Source organism: Rana temporaria, chromosome 10 (assembly GCF_905171775.1).
Source record: "Rana temporaria chromosome 10, aRanTem1.1, whole genome shotgun sequence".
NCBI lineage: Eukaryota > Metazoa > Chordata > Amphibia > Anura > Ranidae > Rana > Rana temporaria.
Genome location: NC_053498.1, coordinates 96,318,608 through 96,337,723, shown reverse-complemented (window position 1 = coordinate 96,337,723; position 19,116 = coordinate 96,318,608). Strand labels below are relative to the sequence as shown.

Genomic DNA, 19,116 nt, shown 5'->3' with positions numbered 1-19,116 from the left:
GTGGGTCTAATTACCACCTCAATCAGCCACAGAACCCGTACAAGCAATATATGCTCATCTCCAAATGGATGAGGTGGCAACCACATGTACAGTGAATACTATAAACCGTGAAGCCTATGTCGCGTGATATCCGACAACGACCGACAGCAGCTCGGAGGCTTGAATCTACAAATGAATTGTATGTTTGCAGATGGGGTGACAAACAAGGGCAGAATGTACTAAGCCTGTGCCAAACAGTGGCAGGTTTAACGAAAGGGATGCAGTATAGGAAGCATAACGAATCGCAAGATTGCACATGTTATAAAAAAGGTTTGAATACTACCTGCAACAGTGAGCGGGAACCACCGAAGACCACGAATGGAGAAGCCGCGACTCACTTGCAATCGAATGCATAGACTCACAAACATGAGATTATGGCACAACTGCAAACCTACCAAGACATGGCCATCTACCCAAACCGACAGGCTGGACGAGGAGAGCATTCATCAGAGAAGCAGCCAAGAGGTCCATGTTAACTCTGGAGGAGGAGCTGCAGAGATCCACAGCTCAGGTGATCGAATCTGTCCACAGGACAACTATTAGTCATGCACTCCACAAATCTGGCCTTTAACCACTTCCCGACCGCCGCATGTATATGTACGTCCACAGAATGGCACGTACAGGCAAATGGGCCAACATGTACGTCCTTGCCTTCTAGCGGGTGGGGGGTCCGATCGGGTCCCCCCCCCCCCGCTACATGCGGCGGTCGGGTTCCCTCGGGGAGCGATCCGGGACGGCGCGGCTGTTTATAGCCGCTCCGTCGCGATCGCTCCCCGGAGCTGAAGAACGGGGAGAGCCGTGTGTAAACACGGCTTCCCCGTGCTTCACTGTGGCGGCGTATCGATCGAGTGATCCCTTATATAAGGGAGACTCGATCGATGACGTCAGTCCTACAGCCACACCCCCCTACAGGTATAAACACACACTAGGTGAACCCTAACTCCTACAGCGCCCCCTGTGGTTAACTCCCAAACTGCAACTGTCATTTTCACAATAAACAATGCAATTTAAATGCATTTTTTGCTGTGAAAACAACAACAATGGTCCCAAAAATGTGTCAAAATTGTCCGAAGTGTTCGCCATAATGAGAAAAAAAAAAAAAAAAAAAAATCGCTGATCGCCGCCATTAGTAGTAAAAAAAAAAAAATTTATAAAAATGCAATAAAATTATCCCCTATTTTGTAAACGCTATAAATTTTGCGCAAACCAATCGATAAACGCTTATTGCGATTTTTTTTACTAAAAATAGGTCGAAGAATACGTATCGGCCTAAACTGAGGAAAAAACATTTTTTTAGATATGTTTTTGGGGGATATTTATTATAACAAAAAGTAAAAAATATTGCATTTTTTTCAAAATTGTCGCTCTATTTTTGTTTATAGCGCAAAAAATAAAAACCGCAGAGGTGATCAAATACCACAAAAAGAAAGCTCTATTTGTGGGGAAAAAAGGACGCCAATTTTGTTTGGGAGCCACGTCGCACGACCGCGCAATTGTCTGTTAAAGCGACGCAGTGCCGAATCGCAAAACCTGGCCTGGGCATTTAGCTGCCTAAAGGTCCGGGGCTTAAGTGGTTAAGAAAGCCATAAGTTCCATTTGCATTTTAAGAGAAGCCACGTGGGGGACACAGCAAACATGTGGAAGAAGGTGCTCTGGTCAGATTAGACATGTTGTGGGAATGTTATTCTTCAGCAGGGACAGGGAAGTTGGACAGAGTTGATGGGAAGATGGATGGAGCCAAATACAAGGCAATCTTAGAAGAAAACCCGTTCGAGCCTGCAAAAGACTTGACTGGGGCAGATGTTCACCTTCCAGCAGAACAACGACCCTAAACATACAGACAGAGCTACAATGGAATGGTTTAGATCAAAGAATATTCATGTGTTACTGAACGGGTTTTGTTTAAAGTGGGTTGTATTGTGCACAAAGCCACCCATGGGAAAGGGCCAGGGTACCTGCAGGAAAACTTTGCCTACTACGCTCCTAGCAGATCATTGAGATCTGCTAATCAGGCTAAATTGATCATTTCTAAATTTAAAAAAGTAAAATGCGGAGGGAGGACGTTGGCTGTACAAGAGAGTCTCTCTCGCTCTCTCTCTCATTTTCTCAAGCGTATAATCCCAACTTAGGGTCAGACATTAGCATTGTTTTTACATTTTGTTTTACCTGGTTTTATGATTGTTACTGTGTACTAGGCTGAGAGATCTTTTTCTGTATATAGGATATGTTGGTTCTATGAGCGCATCAAGGCCCTTGGGTAGGACTGCGCTCTCAATAAGCATTTTAATAAATAAAATACATAAATCCAATTGAGAATCTGTGGAAAGACTTGAAAATTGCTGTTCAGACGCTCTCTATCCAATGTGACGGAGATTGATCCATTTTGCAAAGAATGGGCAAACATTTCACTCTAGATGATAGAGACATTCCCAAAAAGACATGCAGTTATAATAATTGCAGCGAAAGGTGGTTCTTCAAAATATTGGGGTCGATTTACTAAAGGCAAATCCACTTTGAGCTACAAGTGCACTTGGAAGTGCAGTCACTTTAGATCAGAGGGGAAGATCTGAACTCATCCAATCATGTACAAGCAAAAATTATGTTTTTTTCCCTTGCATGTCCCCATCAGATCTACAGCAACTGTACTTACAAGTGCAGTGCACTTGTAGTGCAAAGTGGATTGGCCTTTAGAAAAAAAAAAAAACACATTGATTTTGGCGGAACATAAATGCATGTCACACTTTTCAGATATTAAAAAAAAACAAAAACACAAAAACACAAACACACAAACACACAAACACACAAACACAACCCCTTGAACCATTAATCTTTTTTCTTCCATTTTACAGTTATGTGCCACTTTGTGTTGGTCCATCACATAAAATAAATTTTCGTTTTGGCTGCAACATGACAAAAATTTGGAAAATTTCAAGGTACTGTATATATTTAAAATGCAAGATCTTATTTTGTAAAAATAACCCGGTGTGTGCAAAATTCTGTCAGTCACATTCTGTGTCAATGCCCTTCCAGCCTGTGTCTTATGCCGCGTACACACGGTCGTTTTTCATCATAAAAAAAACAAAGTTTTTCCAACTTCATCATTAAAAACGATGTTGCCCACACACACCATCGTTTTTAAAAAATGATGACCAAAGCGCGGTGACATACAACACGTACGACGGCACTCTAAAAGGGAAGTTCTATTCGCCTTTGGGCTGCTTTTAGCTGATTCCTTGTTAGTAAAAGACGATTCGCGCTGTGTCTGTTACAGCGTGATGAATGTGCTTACTCCATTATGAAGGGTAGTTTTACCAGAACGAGCGCTCCCGTCTCATAACTTGCTTCTGGGCATGCGCGGGTTTAAAACGTTGTTTTTGCCCACACACGATCATTTTTAACAACACGAAAAACGACATTTTAAAAAACGACGTGAAAAAATGCAGCATGCTCGAATTTTTTTTTTTGTCGTTTTTCAGAAGCCAAAAAACGATGTGAAGCCCACACACGATCATTTTAAATGACGTTTTTAAAAACATTGTTTTTTTTCCCCATGCCGAAAAATGATCGTGTGTACGCGGCATCAGAATAAGAGGGTGGCGAAGCATCCTTGTAATATCCTACCCCATTGTGTTTAGCTGGTTAGTGGGAATAGGGGGTGGGGAGTGGGCTGTCATTTACCTCTGTGTACACACTCACATGTGTGATGCTATAGTCACATGGACTGCTCAGATGCAATATGCAATTAATTGGAAATGCTCAACAAAGAAACACACTGAAAAAAAAAAGCATGCGCAAAGTTGCCACCACAGCTGCAAAATTCCTAGCCGAATTATAGGACATTACCAGAAGGTGGAAATAGAGAACAGCAGGATCAACCAGTTTTGTTTTTTTACAGAAAAAAAAAAAAAAAAAGGGATGGAAACAGGATACAAAAGGTCATAGTAACAGAAGGGAGGCAGAGACGTTCAACATGGTTGGGGAGAAACTTAGGCACGACAAAGAGGCACAGGGCAGGAGCTGATTGCAGAAAGGAGGGTAGAGAAAACAAGAGGAGGCGGATAGAGTTGAACCTGCAAATGGGTGGGCACAGGTTTATGTTCAAGAGAAAAAAACTGGTGTATAGGCACTACAACCTTCCCACCCAACAGCTCCGCTCAGACCTACGGACATTAACATTCCAGAATAAGGAAAAGGGGTGGTCAGCACTCAGGATGACCAAAAAAAAAGGAAGTATTCCTTTATAGAAAAGACATGTACAGCACTGTAAAAACACCCTTCGGACATTAGTTCTTAGTCACGGCATGACCAAGGACAAAAGTCCAAAATGTGTAGGCTGTTTTTACAGTGTTGTGCAGCTCTTTTCAATAAAGGAATACTATTTGTTGGATGTCATCCCGAGTGCCGACCATCCATTTCCTTACATAGGATTTATGCTCAGCTGCAGTCCAAATTGTTCATTGCTGCATGCTGCGTTTAATGTGCTTGATTTAGTACTGAGCAATAAATCATATTTGGGGCCATGTATGAATGGTCATTCCTTTATGCTGGGAAACAGACATACATATGCTGTAAGCAGCTGACCACTGTGATCAGAGTTCTTTTCTATTCACTGAGCTCTCACGAGTCTTGTATGGGAACAAAATCCTCCAAAAAAAAACAATTTTAAAGAAGAATTTCTTACATCTTCGACCAATGCAACTGCAGTGCCTGTGGGATCCCTCTATACCAGTGGGGGCGAACCTTGGCATGTTTTGGAATTACATTTCCCATGATGCTTATGCACTTTGCAATGTAGGCGAGCATCATGGGAAATGTAGTTCCAAAACATCTGGGGTACCAAGGTTTGCCATCATTGCTCTATACAGTACACTGGAAATCACTGCAGTAGATATCATTACTCCAACGATTTTCACTTGCTTCTGAGTCGTGTACCAAGCGGTTGCCCTGCTGCATTCTGAACACAGGAGGTCGGCCACTGGGCACAGACCCCATTCAGAAATCGCTATGCGTTATCTTAATGCATGCAAAGTGCTACAGCTCGATGAGGCAAAGAGGCATGTGGCGCCATGCCTGGAAATCTTTTTTTAATCCCTTTACATTACAGAACAGAAGATCCTTATTGTAGGTAGCTGTATATTTCTGACTGGTACTACATGGACCTCTGTAGAAGTTTAACCTGCTCTTCCAGCAGCAACCTTTGGAGATTTACAACTTGGTGCGATAATTGATAGATGTTCTTTTGTACAATAGCCATAGTTGCAACTCAAAGGTGTACTAGAAATTGTGACTGCTAGTTTATAAGGCATCAGTGTTGGTGCATGATACAGCATTTTTTTTTTTTTTTTAAGAAAGCATTTACTATATACAGAATTAAAGAAAGCCCACTAAGAATTGGTCTGCATTTGCAAGAAAACCCAGGAACCCAAAAGGAACAAATGCCCCCTCATTGCCTTCCCTCAAATGAGTAACAAACAACCCTATCTAGTGCAGGGGTCTCTAAACTGCGGCCCAAGGGCCACATGTGGCTCTTTGCTAGCCTTTATGCGGCCCTTGGGGTACTTTTCCTTCCACTGACACCAACAAGGGGACACTATTTATTCTACTGATATCAATGATGGGATACTATTCCTCGTACTGATAGGGGCCCTACTCCTCCTCCTACTGCCCACCAACCCTGAGGCCACATTTATTCTCACTGGTGCTGGGCCTGGGAGATTTTCTGCACCCACTGGCCACAATCCGGCCCTTTCTAAAGTCTGAAGGACAATAAAATGGCCCTTTGTTTGAAGAGTTTGGAGACCCCTGATCTAGTGGAAGTGTTACTAGAAAAGCAGGGAGTGCAAAACCCTGAAGGCCAACAAACTAAAGTAGTTTTACTTCCATCTTGCAGGCAGATGAGCATGGCGAGAGGGCTGCTTTCATTTCTTTGGGCACAGCACTGTTCCTGCTTGCCAGCCAGGCCATTTCATGTGGCACTCACACCTCTTGGGGCTGCGGCACCCTCCTAGTCTGCTGCCCCCCCTTGTTTCAGCAGAGAGGACAGAATGCCTTCAAAAGATCCTGAACCTCTCTGTGCAGCCCCAGAACCCCCCTCCCTTCATCTCCCCTGGTCTCAGCATTCAGTAGACTCCAGACCCTGCACTCTTCTTCCCAGCTCTGCCCCCAGCAGCACAAGGCAAGGGGGGGGGGGGTGCACACTGATGCAAGAGGGTGGGGAATTATTGACATCTGATGTAAGGGATGTAAGGGGGTAGAGTTCTCTCAACATCTAGCCTTGCAGATATAACCGACCCTTTGAGGGCAACTATAATGCAGATGTGGCAAACAATTAGATGGAGTTTAATCCCCCTGCCTTAAAAGATCAAAATACTTCATGCTGTGATGGCACAGCATAAAACATAGATCCAATCAGTAGTAATGCTGCTTATCCCAGATCCGAATTGCTGCTGCGCAAGATAAAAATCAGGTCGGAAAGTAAAGCCAGAGCCGTACTTATAGCACTGCTGCTAGGAGAAGTACGGCCCCCCATACAGTGAAGGTTTCTGGTCTGGGGGGTCAGGAAAAAAAAAAAAGTGGGGTTGATGGACCACTCCCCCCGCTTTGCCTTTTCTGGGTTTGTAGGTTTCATGAGATCAATGTTAGTGGGATACAAAAGGATAGAAAGGTGGAAGCATTTGGTTAGGGTTTACATTTAATTTCTGCTTGAATTAGGCCAGCCAGTCACACCCCAAGTTGACATGTCAGGATTAAGATGGCTGACCATGAAGCCTGCTCATGTTCAAAGCAAGTCATGAAGCCAGGTCCGTCTTTGGCAACACCTCATCCTGCAAACCTTGAAGAAATTAGAGACCAACAATAAATGTCCTTACTTTGTAAGTTCCACAATAAGTGTTGCTTTTCTGGCAGTAATCAGCTTGTATTCTGCATTCAAATAATGAACCATGCTGGGGAAAAATACAAATAAAAATATCATTTGACTGTAATCCAAGCACTTTAGAGTTGATACAGATAGACAAATGCATCAAGTTTACATTTGAGATCAATATGAGAAGCTTGTGACCTTGTACAACTATCATGCTCATGACCCAAGCTGTATTAAGCTGCCAATACATCCAAAAATGATGAAAATTAAAATATGGCCACACAGGTACTTACTTATTCAGTACTACCTTCATTTTCCTGCCATCTCCACTGACCACAATATATCTTTTTTTTTTTAACCACTTGACAACTGGGCACTTAAACCCCCTTAATAACCAGACCAATTTGTAGCTTTCGGTGCTCACATTATGAATGACAATTACTGTATATCAATCATACAACACTGTACCCATGTACAAGTTTTGTCCTTTTTTTTCACACAAATAGAGCTTTCTTTTGGTGGTATTTAATCACCGTTGGACTTTTATTTTTTGCGCTATAAGATAATTTTTTTTTTAGCAAATTAGTAATTTTTCTTCATAAATTTTGGCTAAAATGTATACTGCTACATATCTGGTAAAATAAGTACAAATTGGTGCAAATTATTTGGTCTTTGTGAAAGTTAGAGTGTCCACAAGCTTTGGTGCCAATATCTGAAAATTAATCACAACTGAAGTACTGACGGCCTATCTCATTTCTTGAGACCCCAACATGCCAGAAAAGTACTAATACCCCCCCAAATGACCCCTTTTTGGAAAGAAGACATTCCAAGGTATTTAGAAAGAGGTATTTTTTCCCCACATTTCTTTGCAAAAAATCAAGATTTTTTTTTTCCTTCTATTCTTTTTTTCCCACAAAACTGTCATTGTAGCAGGTTATTTCTAACACACAGCATATGAATACCACAAATTACACCCTAAAAACACATGTCAAACGATTACTCCCGAGTATGGCGATACCACATGTGAGACTTTTACACAGCGTGGCCACATACAGAGGCCCAACATGCAGGGAGCACCTTCAGGCTTTCTGGAGCACCCAGACCAATTCTGACATTTCTCTCCTACATGTAAAAATAATCATCTGCTAGAAAATGACATAGAACCCCAAAACATTATATATGTTTTTTTAGCAAAGACCTTAGAAAATACAATGGTGGTCGTTGCAACTTTTTATCTCACGCGTTATTTGCGCAGCCATTTTGTTAATTTTACTTTATCTTCGTTTGACAAGTTTGACACGTTTTTCTGCAAAAAAAAAATTGATCACTTTTATTCCTATTACAAGGAATGTAAACATCCCTTGTAATAGGAATATGGCATGACAGGTCCTCTTTACAGTGAGATATGGGGTCAATAAGACCCCACATCTCACCTCTAGGCTGGGAAGCCTGAAATAAATAATAAAAAAAAATCCTGGCTTTGATCGTAGTGGCGAGTCGGTAGAAGCACCGGGAGGGGGGACGTCCCCTCTTGCCTCCTGTAAGAAAAATCAAGCGGTGGAAGAGCCGCTATGATTGTTCTTATGGTGTAGAGAATCGCCGGCTGAAAAAGTTGATTTCTGAATGATGCCTGTAGCTGCAGGCATCATTCAGATATCCCCACACAAAATTCAAGGATGTCATATGACGGCCGGTGGGTGGGAAGTGGGAATTGCAGAGTATTGCGGAGGGATGGCTGAGCATGGAGGGATGGCTGGCTGAATCTCTGACTGCAATGGTCACAGATCCAGCCCACAGTGCTGCTGCCACCCTCTCTCCCCTCTCACACTGTACCGATCGGTACAGAGAGGGGAGGGAGGAACTGGTGTTTACAAGTGATCGCTCTGTCATTTGACGGAGCGATCACGTGGTAAACGTCCGCTATCAGTGACCATTTACCGTGATGCGCCGGGTCCGGTGTGCGTGCCCCAGGGGGGATTCTGGGAGGACATCAATGTACCCCCCTCCCAGAGTTAAGCAAGCGCCCTGTAGCCGTCATTCGTCTATGGGCCGGTTGCCAAGTAGTTAAAACTGTGGGAAAGTAGCCAAGTAAAACTAGTTAAAAGCGAAAATGTATTTTATTTATTACAGGTATAGCGCCAACAATTTTACACTGTGCTTTACATATTGAACATTCACATCAGTCCCTGCCCTTGGGAAGCTTACAGTTTAAGATCCCAATCGCACATACATACACATTTTAGACAACAATCAACCTACAAGTATGTCTTTGGAGCGTAAAAGGAAAACTCAACCAAGTACAGAGAGGAACTCCATGCAGGTAGTGTTGTGGTTGGGATGTGAACCGAGGACCCTAGTGCTGAAAGGCAGGAGTGCCAATCACTAAGCACCGTGCAGATCACAATGCAATATATATATATCAGGTGTATGGTCATAAATCTGAACTACTCCTGACCAACAGAAAGGGAACTTTGCCACCTAGTGGCTACTAGAAACATTTACATGGGGCTCTATATAAATATCAATGAAAGCATGACAAATGCATAACATTGCATACTAGCACATTATGAAAGACTTCCCTTGAAAACAAAGCCCTCCAGCAGCACTGTGTCACCGCTGACGAGGCTTCCATCTTTACCCAGGTTCAGCAGCTAGCTGATGTGTGTGCAGACGTAGATGCACATGTAGCAGCTGAAGGAAGGAGCGGGTGCGCAGACCCAACACAGGGAAACTGACATGCGATTGTGCTTGTGCAGCCACTGTGTTGACATCCACTTCTACGGGCTGCCTGCACACAACTCCAACATAGATGAATAATCATAGAGGTTATGCAAGGAGGACAGGCTAAATCGCCCATCTGAATGAGCCCCAGCATGCAAAATGACTCCTTCCAGTAAAGCACAAATCAAGGCATAGCTACAAACAATTTAGCCAAAATGCAGTCTACAAAATAATTTTAGATGTGATGGCTGCATCAGTTCTCTTTTTTTAGGCTCTCTTTCGTCTGGCGATCTGACCAGCAAATCTGTTTTTCAAAAGCAAACTCTCCAGCAGAATGCATCAGTTTACATAGATGAGAAAACCACTAAACACACGAGAGAAAAAGACAGACCTTTTAATTTATTCATATAGAACTTTTTTGGGGGATAAAAACACCACATCTGTTTGCTGTAGCTGATTACTTGCAACAAAGAAGAACGCCCGAGGAACTTTGAGAAGAGCACAAAAAAGGAGTATACAAAAGTAAACCTAGTTTATAAAAATCTATAACATTCATCGTATATGGGATACATAAAAGGCACTAAAATATTTATATATATTATATATATATACACACATATACATATACACACACACACTTTTTTTTATTAAATTTATAGTATGTTATACTTTTTTTTGTTTTATAAAACTAGGTTTACTTTGTATACTCTTAAGGCCCATACACACACACGATCTGACTTTTTAGACAACAAACCTCAGACGAACCTGTTATTGTGGACAATCCGAACGTGTGTACGCTCCATCAGACAAAACGTTTTCATCGGACAAATAATCGCTGTGAGAACAGAAACTTTCCGGCAACAAATGTCCAATGGTGCAAAATCCTATCGTGTGTACACAAGTCTATCGGACTAAAGACCAAAGTACAAACATGCATGCTCCGAACCAATGCTGAAGATCAGCCAACAATAGCAGAAGCTGCCCATAGGGTGGCAGTAAAGAGCTGAAAAAAAACACGTAATTTGGTGAAAGTTGGCTAAAAAAGTCCTGCCATGTGTATGCATACCAAGTTCACAGGCAACGCCTATCGGAGCAAAATTCACAGAAAAGTCAGTCGGAATTCCTATCGTGTGTGTATAAGGCTTTATTGACCCTTTGTGCTCACCTCATTCAAAAGTCCCACAGGCGTTATTCTTTGTTGTATTTAATTTGGGGATGGAAGTGTGTCGCTGCAACACCAGATCATTTTCTCTTTGTACAGATTATAAAGTGAGCAGGAAAAAAAAAAGGGGGGGGGGGGGGGGGGTTTAGATGATGAAGCCATCATGACAAAATGATTGGCAAGCTGCAATATATTAACATTTTTAGCTCGGAGTTTAATATCGCTTTAAGTTTATATAAAAAAAAAAAAAAGTCCTCATTCACACCAGCGCATAACTCTGTAAACCCATACAAAAAGCCCCCCCCCCCCACCCCACACGGTATGCACAGGCTTTCTATGCAGTCCTTTGTAGGCAGGCTGTTTAAATGGTTGATAGGTGGCTGGAGCTCAGACCTGCACAGATCTCCACATGCGTTCCAGAGTGTACATTTATGCAGGTCTGATGTATGGATCAGGACACAGGGAAAACGTGTGTCCTGCAGGCCCTTCACACAGGTATACCGAGTGGTACGCCAGCTCAGAATGGTATGAAAACCTACCCAAAATCCATTATAGCCAAATTGTACAATGCCAACAACATGAAATTCATAATTGGAAGAAAGGAAAAAAAAAAGTTACTATTAACTGTTTGTAACAGAACTATGTATTCTGCCTGGACATCTATAATCATCATACAGTGGGACATACAAAGAACCGAATGACTTGTTCCAATTGGATTTACCACATTATATTATGAGCTCAAAGGGTTAATTGTAGAGTGACCCTTTCACTGCTAAATTCTAATGTCCCCTTCTTCAGCTAATTGACTCTCTTTTGTGTATTGTACTACAAGTTAGCAGTCTCCTGTCAGGTGTATGCTGATGGGATTATCTGTGAGTGTGTATTGTTCTAAAGGTTAATTGAATTCTATTGATAAAGGAATGTGTCTGGTCAGGTCATGTTAAATGTGGCTCGGGGCCGAAATGTCTAGATACTGATTAAGTGATTAGCTCAAGGGGATGTCATTATTTTAAAGTATCTGTATTGAAGCCCCCCACTGTGTGAGGAGGGGGGCGGAGAGTTTCATTGTTCCTGTAACAGCTTGTAACTAGATATAAACCAGGTGTATGTACCATTAAAGTAATCTACTTGACCCTTCAAAACGTAGCCCCGTCTCGTTCTTGAAAGGGCATTCTATGGGACCATTATTCTGCTCTTTTTACAGCTGCACCTGACTCTCTCTCTCTCTCTCTCTGGATCTCGTGGATGGGATTATACCGGCTTCACACGCATACAACAACTTGCCAGGGAAAGGACGTCTCCAATGGCGGATACCCCCCTCACTACTGGGGTAGCCGTTACACTGTTCTACTTGATAGGATGGATGAAATTGTGAACAAGCCATCATACTGTAATGGTTGATAAATTATTTCAAAGCAACATATTAAAAAGGAAAAAGTGAAACGCACAATAAGGACAAATGGTAAAGCCCAAACTTGGAGTATCAACCAATTTCATTACCTGCAAGAGAAGAAGACCAGGTTGAAAAGATCAAGGAATTTGCTTCGCCTGTGAAGTTCATTGACCCAGCTGAGAGGCAGAAAATGGATCTCAATGTTGTCAATCTTCAGAATATCTAGAAGCGATAAAAAAATTGACAATATGTAAATATAGTTGCAGATTGTGACTTCGTTTAACAGAAGTCTATGCAAGTTATAATGAAATTGGGGAAAAAAAAAAAAAAAAAAAAAAAAAAAAAGAAGAAGTACAGTCATGGCGACATGAGAACTGGGGAGGGGGGCTACAACGTGATCTTTTGGGGAAAAGTGTTCTAGGTAACTTATTTTTTTACACTTTTGACATAACTGTTATTGCCATTGCAAAGCATTAGGGCCCTTTCAGACGTACGGATCCCGTGAGGATCCGTACCCTTCTCATCCGCTTGCTCAGCGGGGATCGCTCCATTGATCCTAGCTGAGCCGGCAGATGACAGGACGGTCCCTGCACACTGTGCAGAGACTGCCATGTCAGATCTCCGCTCTCCCCTATGTGGGGGGGCAGCGGATGAACACAGACTGTGTCCACCCGATCTGATGACGAAGGGGGAAAAAAAAATAGGATTTTCCTCCGGCTGCAGAATTGGACCATATCACGGACTGATGAGATCGGGTGTCAGCGGATGTTCATCCGCTGACACCGGCTATCCCATAGAGATACACGCATGTCCGTATTTATCTGAAAACGTATAGATGAAATACGGACATGCTGCCTGCATGTGTGAAAGGGCCCTTAGTAAAGTTCAGTGTAGAAGATCCAGTTCAGTTTTGGGCACCATCTCATAAAAAAAAAAAAAAAAAAAAAAAGAAGAAGGATATGGGGGAACTAGAGAAAGTGAAAGGCAACCAAACTTTCCAATCCAAGTGCCTGCATCATCCTGTTTTTTTAGCCCTGATGAAGGAGGAGTGCCGAGCCCCTCCGAAACATGTTGGCTGTTCCGAAATAAAAATCTTTATTTAAAAAATCTTCCTGTACAAGTTGGTGTGGTGCTCCTATCCTTTCAAAACTTCAACGAATCAGACTGATAAGAGTCATGGAGGAGCTCAACTATGAGGAAATATCTGAACTGAATGTATTCTCTCTAGAGAAGAGGGGGTGAAGAAGGAATACGATCACTATGGATAAATACATAAGTGGTTCCATATTAGCGAACTTTGTGTAAAGTTATTCTTTTTAAAAGGCCATTACAGGAGGACAGGGTGGCATTTGTTACATCTGGAAAAAAAAAAAAAAAAAAAAAAAAAAAAAAAAAAAAAAGATGCCACATAGACTTCGAGAACTAGTTCTGTCCAGCTCAGTGGACCGTTTTAAAGCATAAACATGGCCAAGCTCCTTTGAACATTCTTTTCCTGTGGGTCACAGGAGTGCACTTCTGTGACCCAGATTTAACTGACAGCAAGCCAAAGACCACAATTGGCTGATGCCACAGAGTAGACCCAGGCTCTGCAGGGATCACGGCAAGAATGTCAGGATTTGCCTTGATGCCTGACCAGCAGCTTCCTCAGCTTCTTAGTGCACCACTGAGAGCCTGAGCCAGCTGCTCCAGCTTCCTTCGCAGCCCGGTGCTCCAGTGAGCACTGGAGGGGCAGAGCCGAGAGCCGGTGACTGATAATCATTATTCTCTGCTCAATGAAGACCGAGAGCTGAGCGATCAGTGGTCATGCAATTGCTCAGTTCTTCTGGAGCTGGTGGGGGAGAGCTGCAGAATCCAATCAATGCTGCAGCCAGATGGGCATTTTTTTTTTTTAAATAAGTTTTTTTATTGAACTAGATGAACTTATGCTTTGTTGCAGCTCAATTGTAACTTTGGCATCTTCACTTTGGCTGCCAAAGTGACCTTGTTCTAGCACAGATGCAAGACATTTTCCGTAGACAAAAAATAAATAAAATTGGTCGAAATCCTTACAGTCTGTACTCCCATTTTTTTCCTCCGTCACTTCTTCTTGGATAGTAGCTTCAGTTTCGCGTCTAGTAGATACATTGCAAGCACTGTTGTCTTCAGCCTCATCTTTACTCAGTACTGACGGAGAGTATTTCAGTCCCGTGACCAACTCATGAAACATTGCGGTGATGTTGAATTTTGACAGATCTTGAGCAGTCTATGCAAGACAGAAAAATCACAGAATACAACCTTCAGTTACACATAGCAATGAGTTAAACTGCTCCATAAAGTTCCATCACAATGGAGAGAGAGGGCAAGAGAACAGAAAAGGGGATGCAACCCTCTTTACTCCACACGATTCATAAGAATCCTACCCTACCCACTTGCATCTATTTTCTCCCCAGTTTCGTGTTTTTTTGCGTTTTAGGGATTGTGTGAGCTTACCCTATACATACATCCCCTCTAGATCACACAAAACAGCTGTTTATGACAACCAATATTCACCCAACTTTATAGCAAAGCAACCGCTGCAGAATAAGCAGTTTAGACCAGGCAGGAGCTTCCTCGACCCTTTCTTAATGAGGCAACTTCAAAAGATCAATGATGGGGCAAGACTCATTCTGGCAATCAAAACTGTCGGAAAAGCAAATTGCTTTCTATCATCAGAACATTGATCCAACTACTCGCTTATGTCACGTACACACGACCATTTTTCCATGACGAGAAAAAAATGCCATTTTTTAATTGGTCAAAAAACGACCATGTGTAGGCTCCAGAGCATTTTTCGTGACGTGAAAAAAAAAAAAAAGGGCATTAAAAATTTAGAACATGCTCTATTTTTTCCCCCTCAGCGCTTTTCACGTCATCAAAAATGGTCGTGTGTAGGCTTTAACGACAGGAAAAAAAACAAACAACGTGCATGCTCAGAAGCAAGTTATGAGAAGGGAAATTTGCATAATCAAGCACAAAGGGTGTCGCCATTCGAATGGATCTTCCCCTTCAATAGTGCCGTCACACATGTTGTACGTCACTGTGCTTTGCTTGAGAATTTTTATTTTTTTTCCACGATAGTGTGCATGCAAGGCAGGCTTGACAAGAATCACGTTGAGAAAAACATTGTTTTTCCATGACATTAAAAACGGTTGTGTGTCCGCGGCATTAGGCCCCTTTCACACCGGTGGATTCCACCAGTGGATCTACTTGATCCCACTGAGCAGGTGGATGACAGGTCTTTGTCCACTCTGCTGATGCAGAGCAGACATGGACACAGCCCACTGTTCTCTGTGGTCTGTCAGATGGAAAATAGACCGCCTGTCCATTTTCATCCGGTCCAGCAGAAAGCATGGGGATGGAGCCTCATCTGTTGCACCAAAGAGAGCAACAGATGGTCCGATCAGGTCCACCTCAAAAATCTGACAGGGGGACCAGATTGGTCTGTCTGGTGTAAAAGGGGCTTTTTATGAAACAAAAGTTTTACAGATTTTTTTTTTTAAACCATGGCACAAAAACATCTTTAATCCTTTAAAGCAGTATTAAACCCAAAAGAAAAAAATAAATATCGCAGCATACTCAAGTTCTCTAGCAGAATGTATCAGTTTACATGGATGCGACAAACCACTGAACACTGGCAGGGGTGAATAAAATGATCAGTTTATTTATGCAAGACCTTTATCCCAAAGGGGGGGGGGGGGACCCACACCTGTGTGTTGTACCCAATTATACCCGTCGCCCCAGACTGAAAGTGCTGCTGTCCATCCTGTTCTTATTCCTCCAGAGTTGTTCTACTGGCCCGATCACCAAGTGAAAACACACAGGGGGGGGGGGGGGGATAAAAGAAGGAGCAAACCTTTGTATGTACGCCATTTGCAGTCTTCAGCAAGCTCTTCTCTTCAGTCTCTATGCCATATGCTATGTATGGACTTGTAGTTATGTCTCCCCAGTAACCTCGAGCACGGACCTTTCCACATCGCTAGAAATGACAGGGTGCTTTTATACAAGTGAAATTACTACAATGCTTAACTGTATCAACCATAAACTTAACACAGTTTAAAGAGGTTGGTACCCCAACATTTCATATTTTTGATATGTGCCTGCTGTACCATGTACTTGTATTAGAAGGGATCATTTTCTCTTTGTATTGCTTCCTTTGCTTTGTGTGAAATCCCTGTTAGTCCCTCTGCTTTCCCATTAAAAATTGACCACCCTAAAACCAGGAGAATATATATATATATATAATTTTTTTTTTTTATTATATTAAAAAAAGCCTAGAAAATGGCAAGATTTATTGAATGCAAGGGCAGTCAGCCAAATGAAAACTCACATGGAAAATGGAAATAACGGGCTAATCTGTGAGTAACGATCCGATGGGAAGAGTCACCAGTGTCTCCAGAGCAGGATGGAGGAAGACTGCAGCATAACAAGGAGATGGCCAGTACATCCGACTGGTAAAGTTGAATGGAGAGCGGCTGGGAGCACGGACATCGGTCGGCGTGTGATGTCACTAGAGAAGAAAACCACAGTGCGTTTCAGAGCGTGCACAAGGCTCATACAGCGCATGCGTGCTCTTCTGTCAAGTGATCTTCCTCCAACCTGCTCTGGAGACACTGGTGACTCTTGCCATTGGATCATTACCCACAGATGCCATTGCATTCAATAAATATTGCACTTGGAGGCGCTCTTCCGTTTTTTTTTGTTCTTTTCCCAGAGTTGGCTTTACTTTGGTGACTGCTTTTCAACCTTATACTTGCCAATTTGGCAGTTGTCCCCTTTACTCCATTGAATTTATGGACAGATTGGATTAATTTCCTTCTAGTTACATGTTAAACTAGTATCTTTTGTGTCAGTATACATTACCCTTTTGCACCAAGCAGGAGAGCGCACCATGATCAGTTATCTATCTGTGCTTGTCATAACACCCTCTGATGTACAGCCATTCACTGGAAAGCTCAGGTGTACTACTTCTCCGAGTACTACGGTTTCTCCCTCCCACCGCTCTTATGCAGCCAAGAACAAGGGAGTATGCAAAAAAAAAACATTTATATTATATATATATATATATATATATATATATATATATATATATATATATATATATATATATATATATATATATATATATATATATATATTAGTGTAAAACAACCCATTTAGTTTAAAATGGAAACGAAAGGCAAAACATTTGTATATACTTCAAATAATAATAATAATAATAAAATTTAGAATCCAAGTCTATACAACAAATGGTTGACGTTCATTTCCATTTTAAAACCAAATGAGTTGTTTTACAAGGTGCAACACAAAATATTTGCGTTTGAAAGACTGCTGTGCAAATATGGTGCGACATAAAATATTACAACAACCACCATTTTATTCTCTAGGGTCTCTGCTAAAAGAAAAACAATGATATCATGTTTGGGTGCTCCAAAGTAATTTTCTAGCAGAAAATAATGATTTTTACTTGTAACAAATGTCAGAAAAGGTTTGGTCTTCATGGTTAAACCTCCTTCAGATACCTTTGTTTTTACTCAGTGTGTTGCGATAAAAAAAAAAAAAAACAGGCAGCTTGCCAAGTTTTATTCCCCCCCCCCCCCCAGCTGTGAGAACTCTCTGCACTTGTTAGTGCCGGTTCACACTACCGCAGCTTGGGATGCGACTTGTGTCGCCCCCAAATCGCGCGACATGAGAAATTCCATTGAAGTAAATGAGAGCCGTCTTAATGTACACTACTGACGTCGCTCCGACTTCAGAAAAGGTTCCTGTACTACTTCAATCCGACTTCTAGGTGACTTGTACCCATTGATTTCAATGGAAGTTGCCTCCAAAGTCAGATCAGTGTCTTAACTGAAGCAACTTTACAGGAAAAGAAAATAGTTTACTCAGGCAAACACCTCCTTCCCACAGAGCTGATTATTCTGCGATTGGCCACAGCCAAAGTCTCCTGTCCTGGAGGCAACTTTAAGTCACGTAGCAAGTTGCTCCAAGTCGCGCTGAAGTTGCCGTGCAAAGTCACACTGCAAGTCGGGCTGCCCCTGTGTGAACCGGCTCTAAAAGAATCATGAAATGCGGTTTTGGAAATTGGGAAGGGAAACAGATCGCGATTTTGATTCTTAACAAATAATCGTGCAGCTCTTTACCACACAAAAGCTTCTAGGAGAGTTGGCAAAGTGTCCAGTGAGGTCTAAAGGTGAGCCTACTAGAAAGGCAATGTGCAAAATTAGCTTTATACATAACAGAAGCCAAGTTTTTTTTCCCTCACGTGTGTCACAATCATTTGTGAAGCCAAAGTTTTATTAGGGACATCATAGTTTCCTTCACGTATCGTAAACGCAACACCGTTTTCTCTCCAACGATTATAATCGATGGCGCTAATCATTACAGCCTGCAAAAACAAAGCATAAAGGAATTAAGACAGCTGGCAGAAGTGGTTCATAGCAGATTTTTTACATATTATGCAGTCAAGAAAATATTAAACAGAACAACTCAAAGTTTATACAAATTGTTTAATGGGCCACAGATTCATGGACTAGCTGCGTAATAATAAAAAATTATACAAATTATTATTATTATTATGATGCAGCTAGTCAATGAATATGTGGCCCCCAAAAAAAAAAAAAAAAAAAAAAAAAAAAAAAAAAGAAGCCAGTCAATGTCTGTAGAGGCTAGACATTCTTCCAAATGCAGAACCGCAATCCTTGAGTGAGGAGTTTCTAACCTAAACTTCTGAGGCTAGAATGTAAGGCTGGATTCACACCTATGCATTTTTAGTGCTTTTTGCACTACAGAAAATGTTCCATAGGAAACCAAGGTAAATAGACTGTAGTACAAATCTGCAAAAATGCAGACGCACAGGTGCGAATCCAGCCTCAGGCTGGGTTCACACCATGTGCAGAGCAGCTCCCAGCAGGGGCTCCGGTG

The 19,116-nt window shown here is 42.0% G+C and overlaps 1 protein-coding gene across 3 annotated transcripts in view; it reads right to left on the bottom strand.

Moving 5' to 3' along the window:
- DNAAF3 (dynein axonemal assembly factor 3) overlaps nt 1–19,116 on the bottom strand; it is a 39,608-nt gene that overhangs the window by 2,638 nt on the left and 17,854 nt on the right. For all 3 annotated transcript variants that reach the window (XM_040325770.1, XM_040325769.1, XM_040325771.1), the window contains exons 7-11: nt 18,458–18,580; nt 16,049–16,171; nt 14,227–14,419; nt 12,285–12,399; nt 6,909–6,983 (exon numbers count right to left, since the gene is read on the bottom strand). In XM_040325770.1, coding sequence (XP_040181704.1) covers nt 6,909–6,983; nt 12,285–12,399; nt 14,227–14,419; nt 16,049–16,171; nt 18,458–18,580 — 629 coding nt within the window. The remainder of the gene's footprint in view (nt 1–6,908; nt 6,984–12,284; nt 12,400–14,226; nt 14,420–16,048; nt 16,172–18,457; nt 18,581–19,116) is intronic.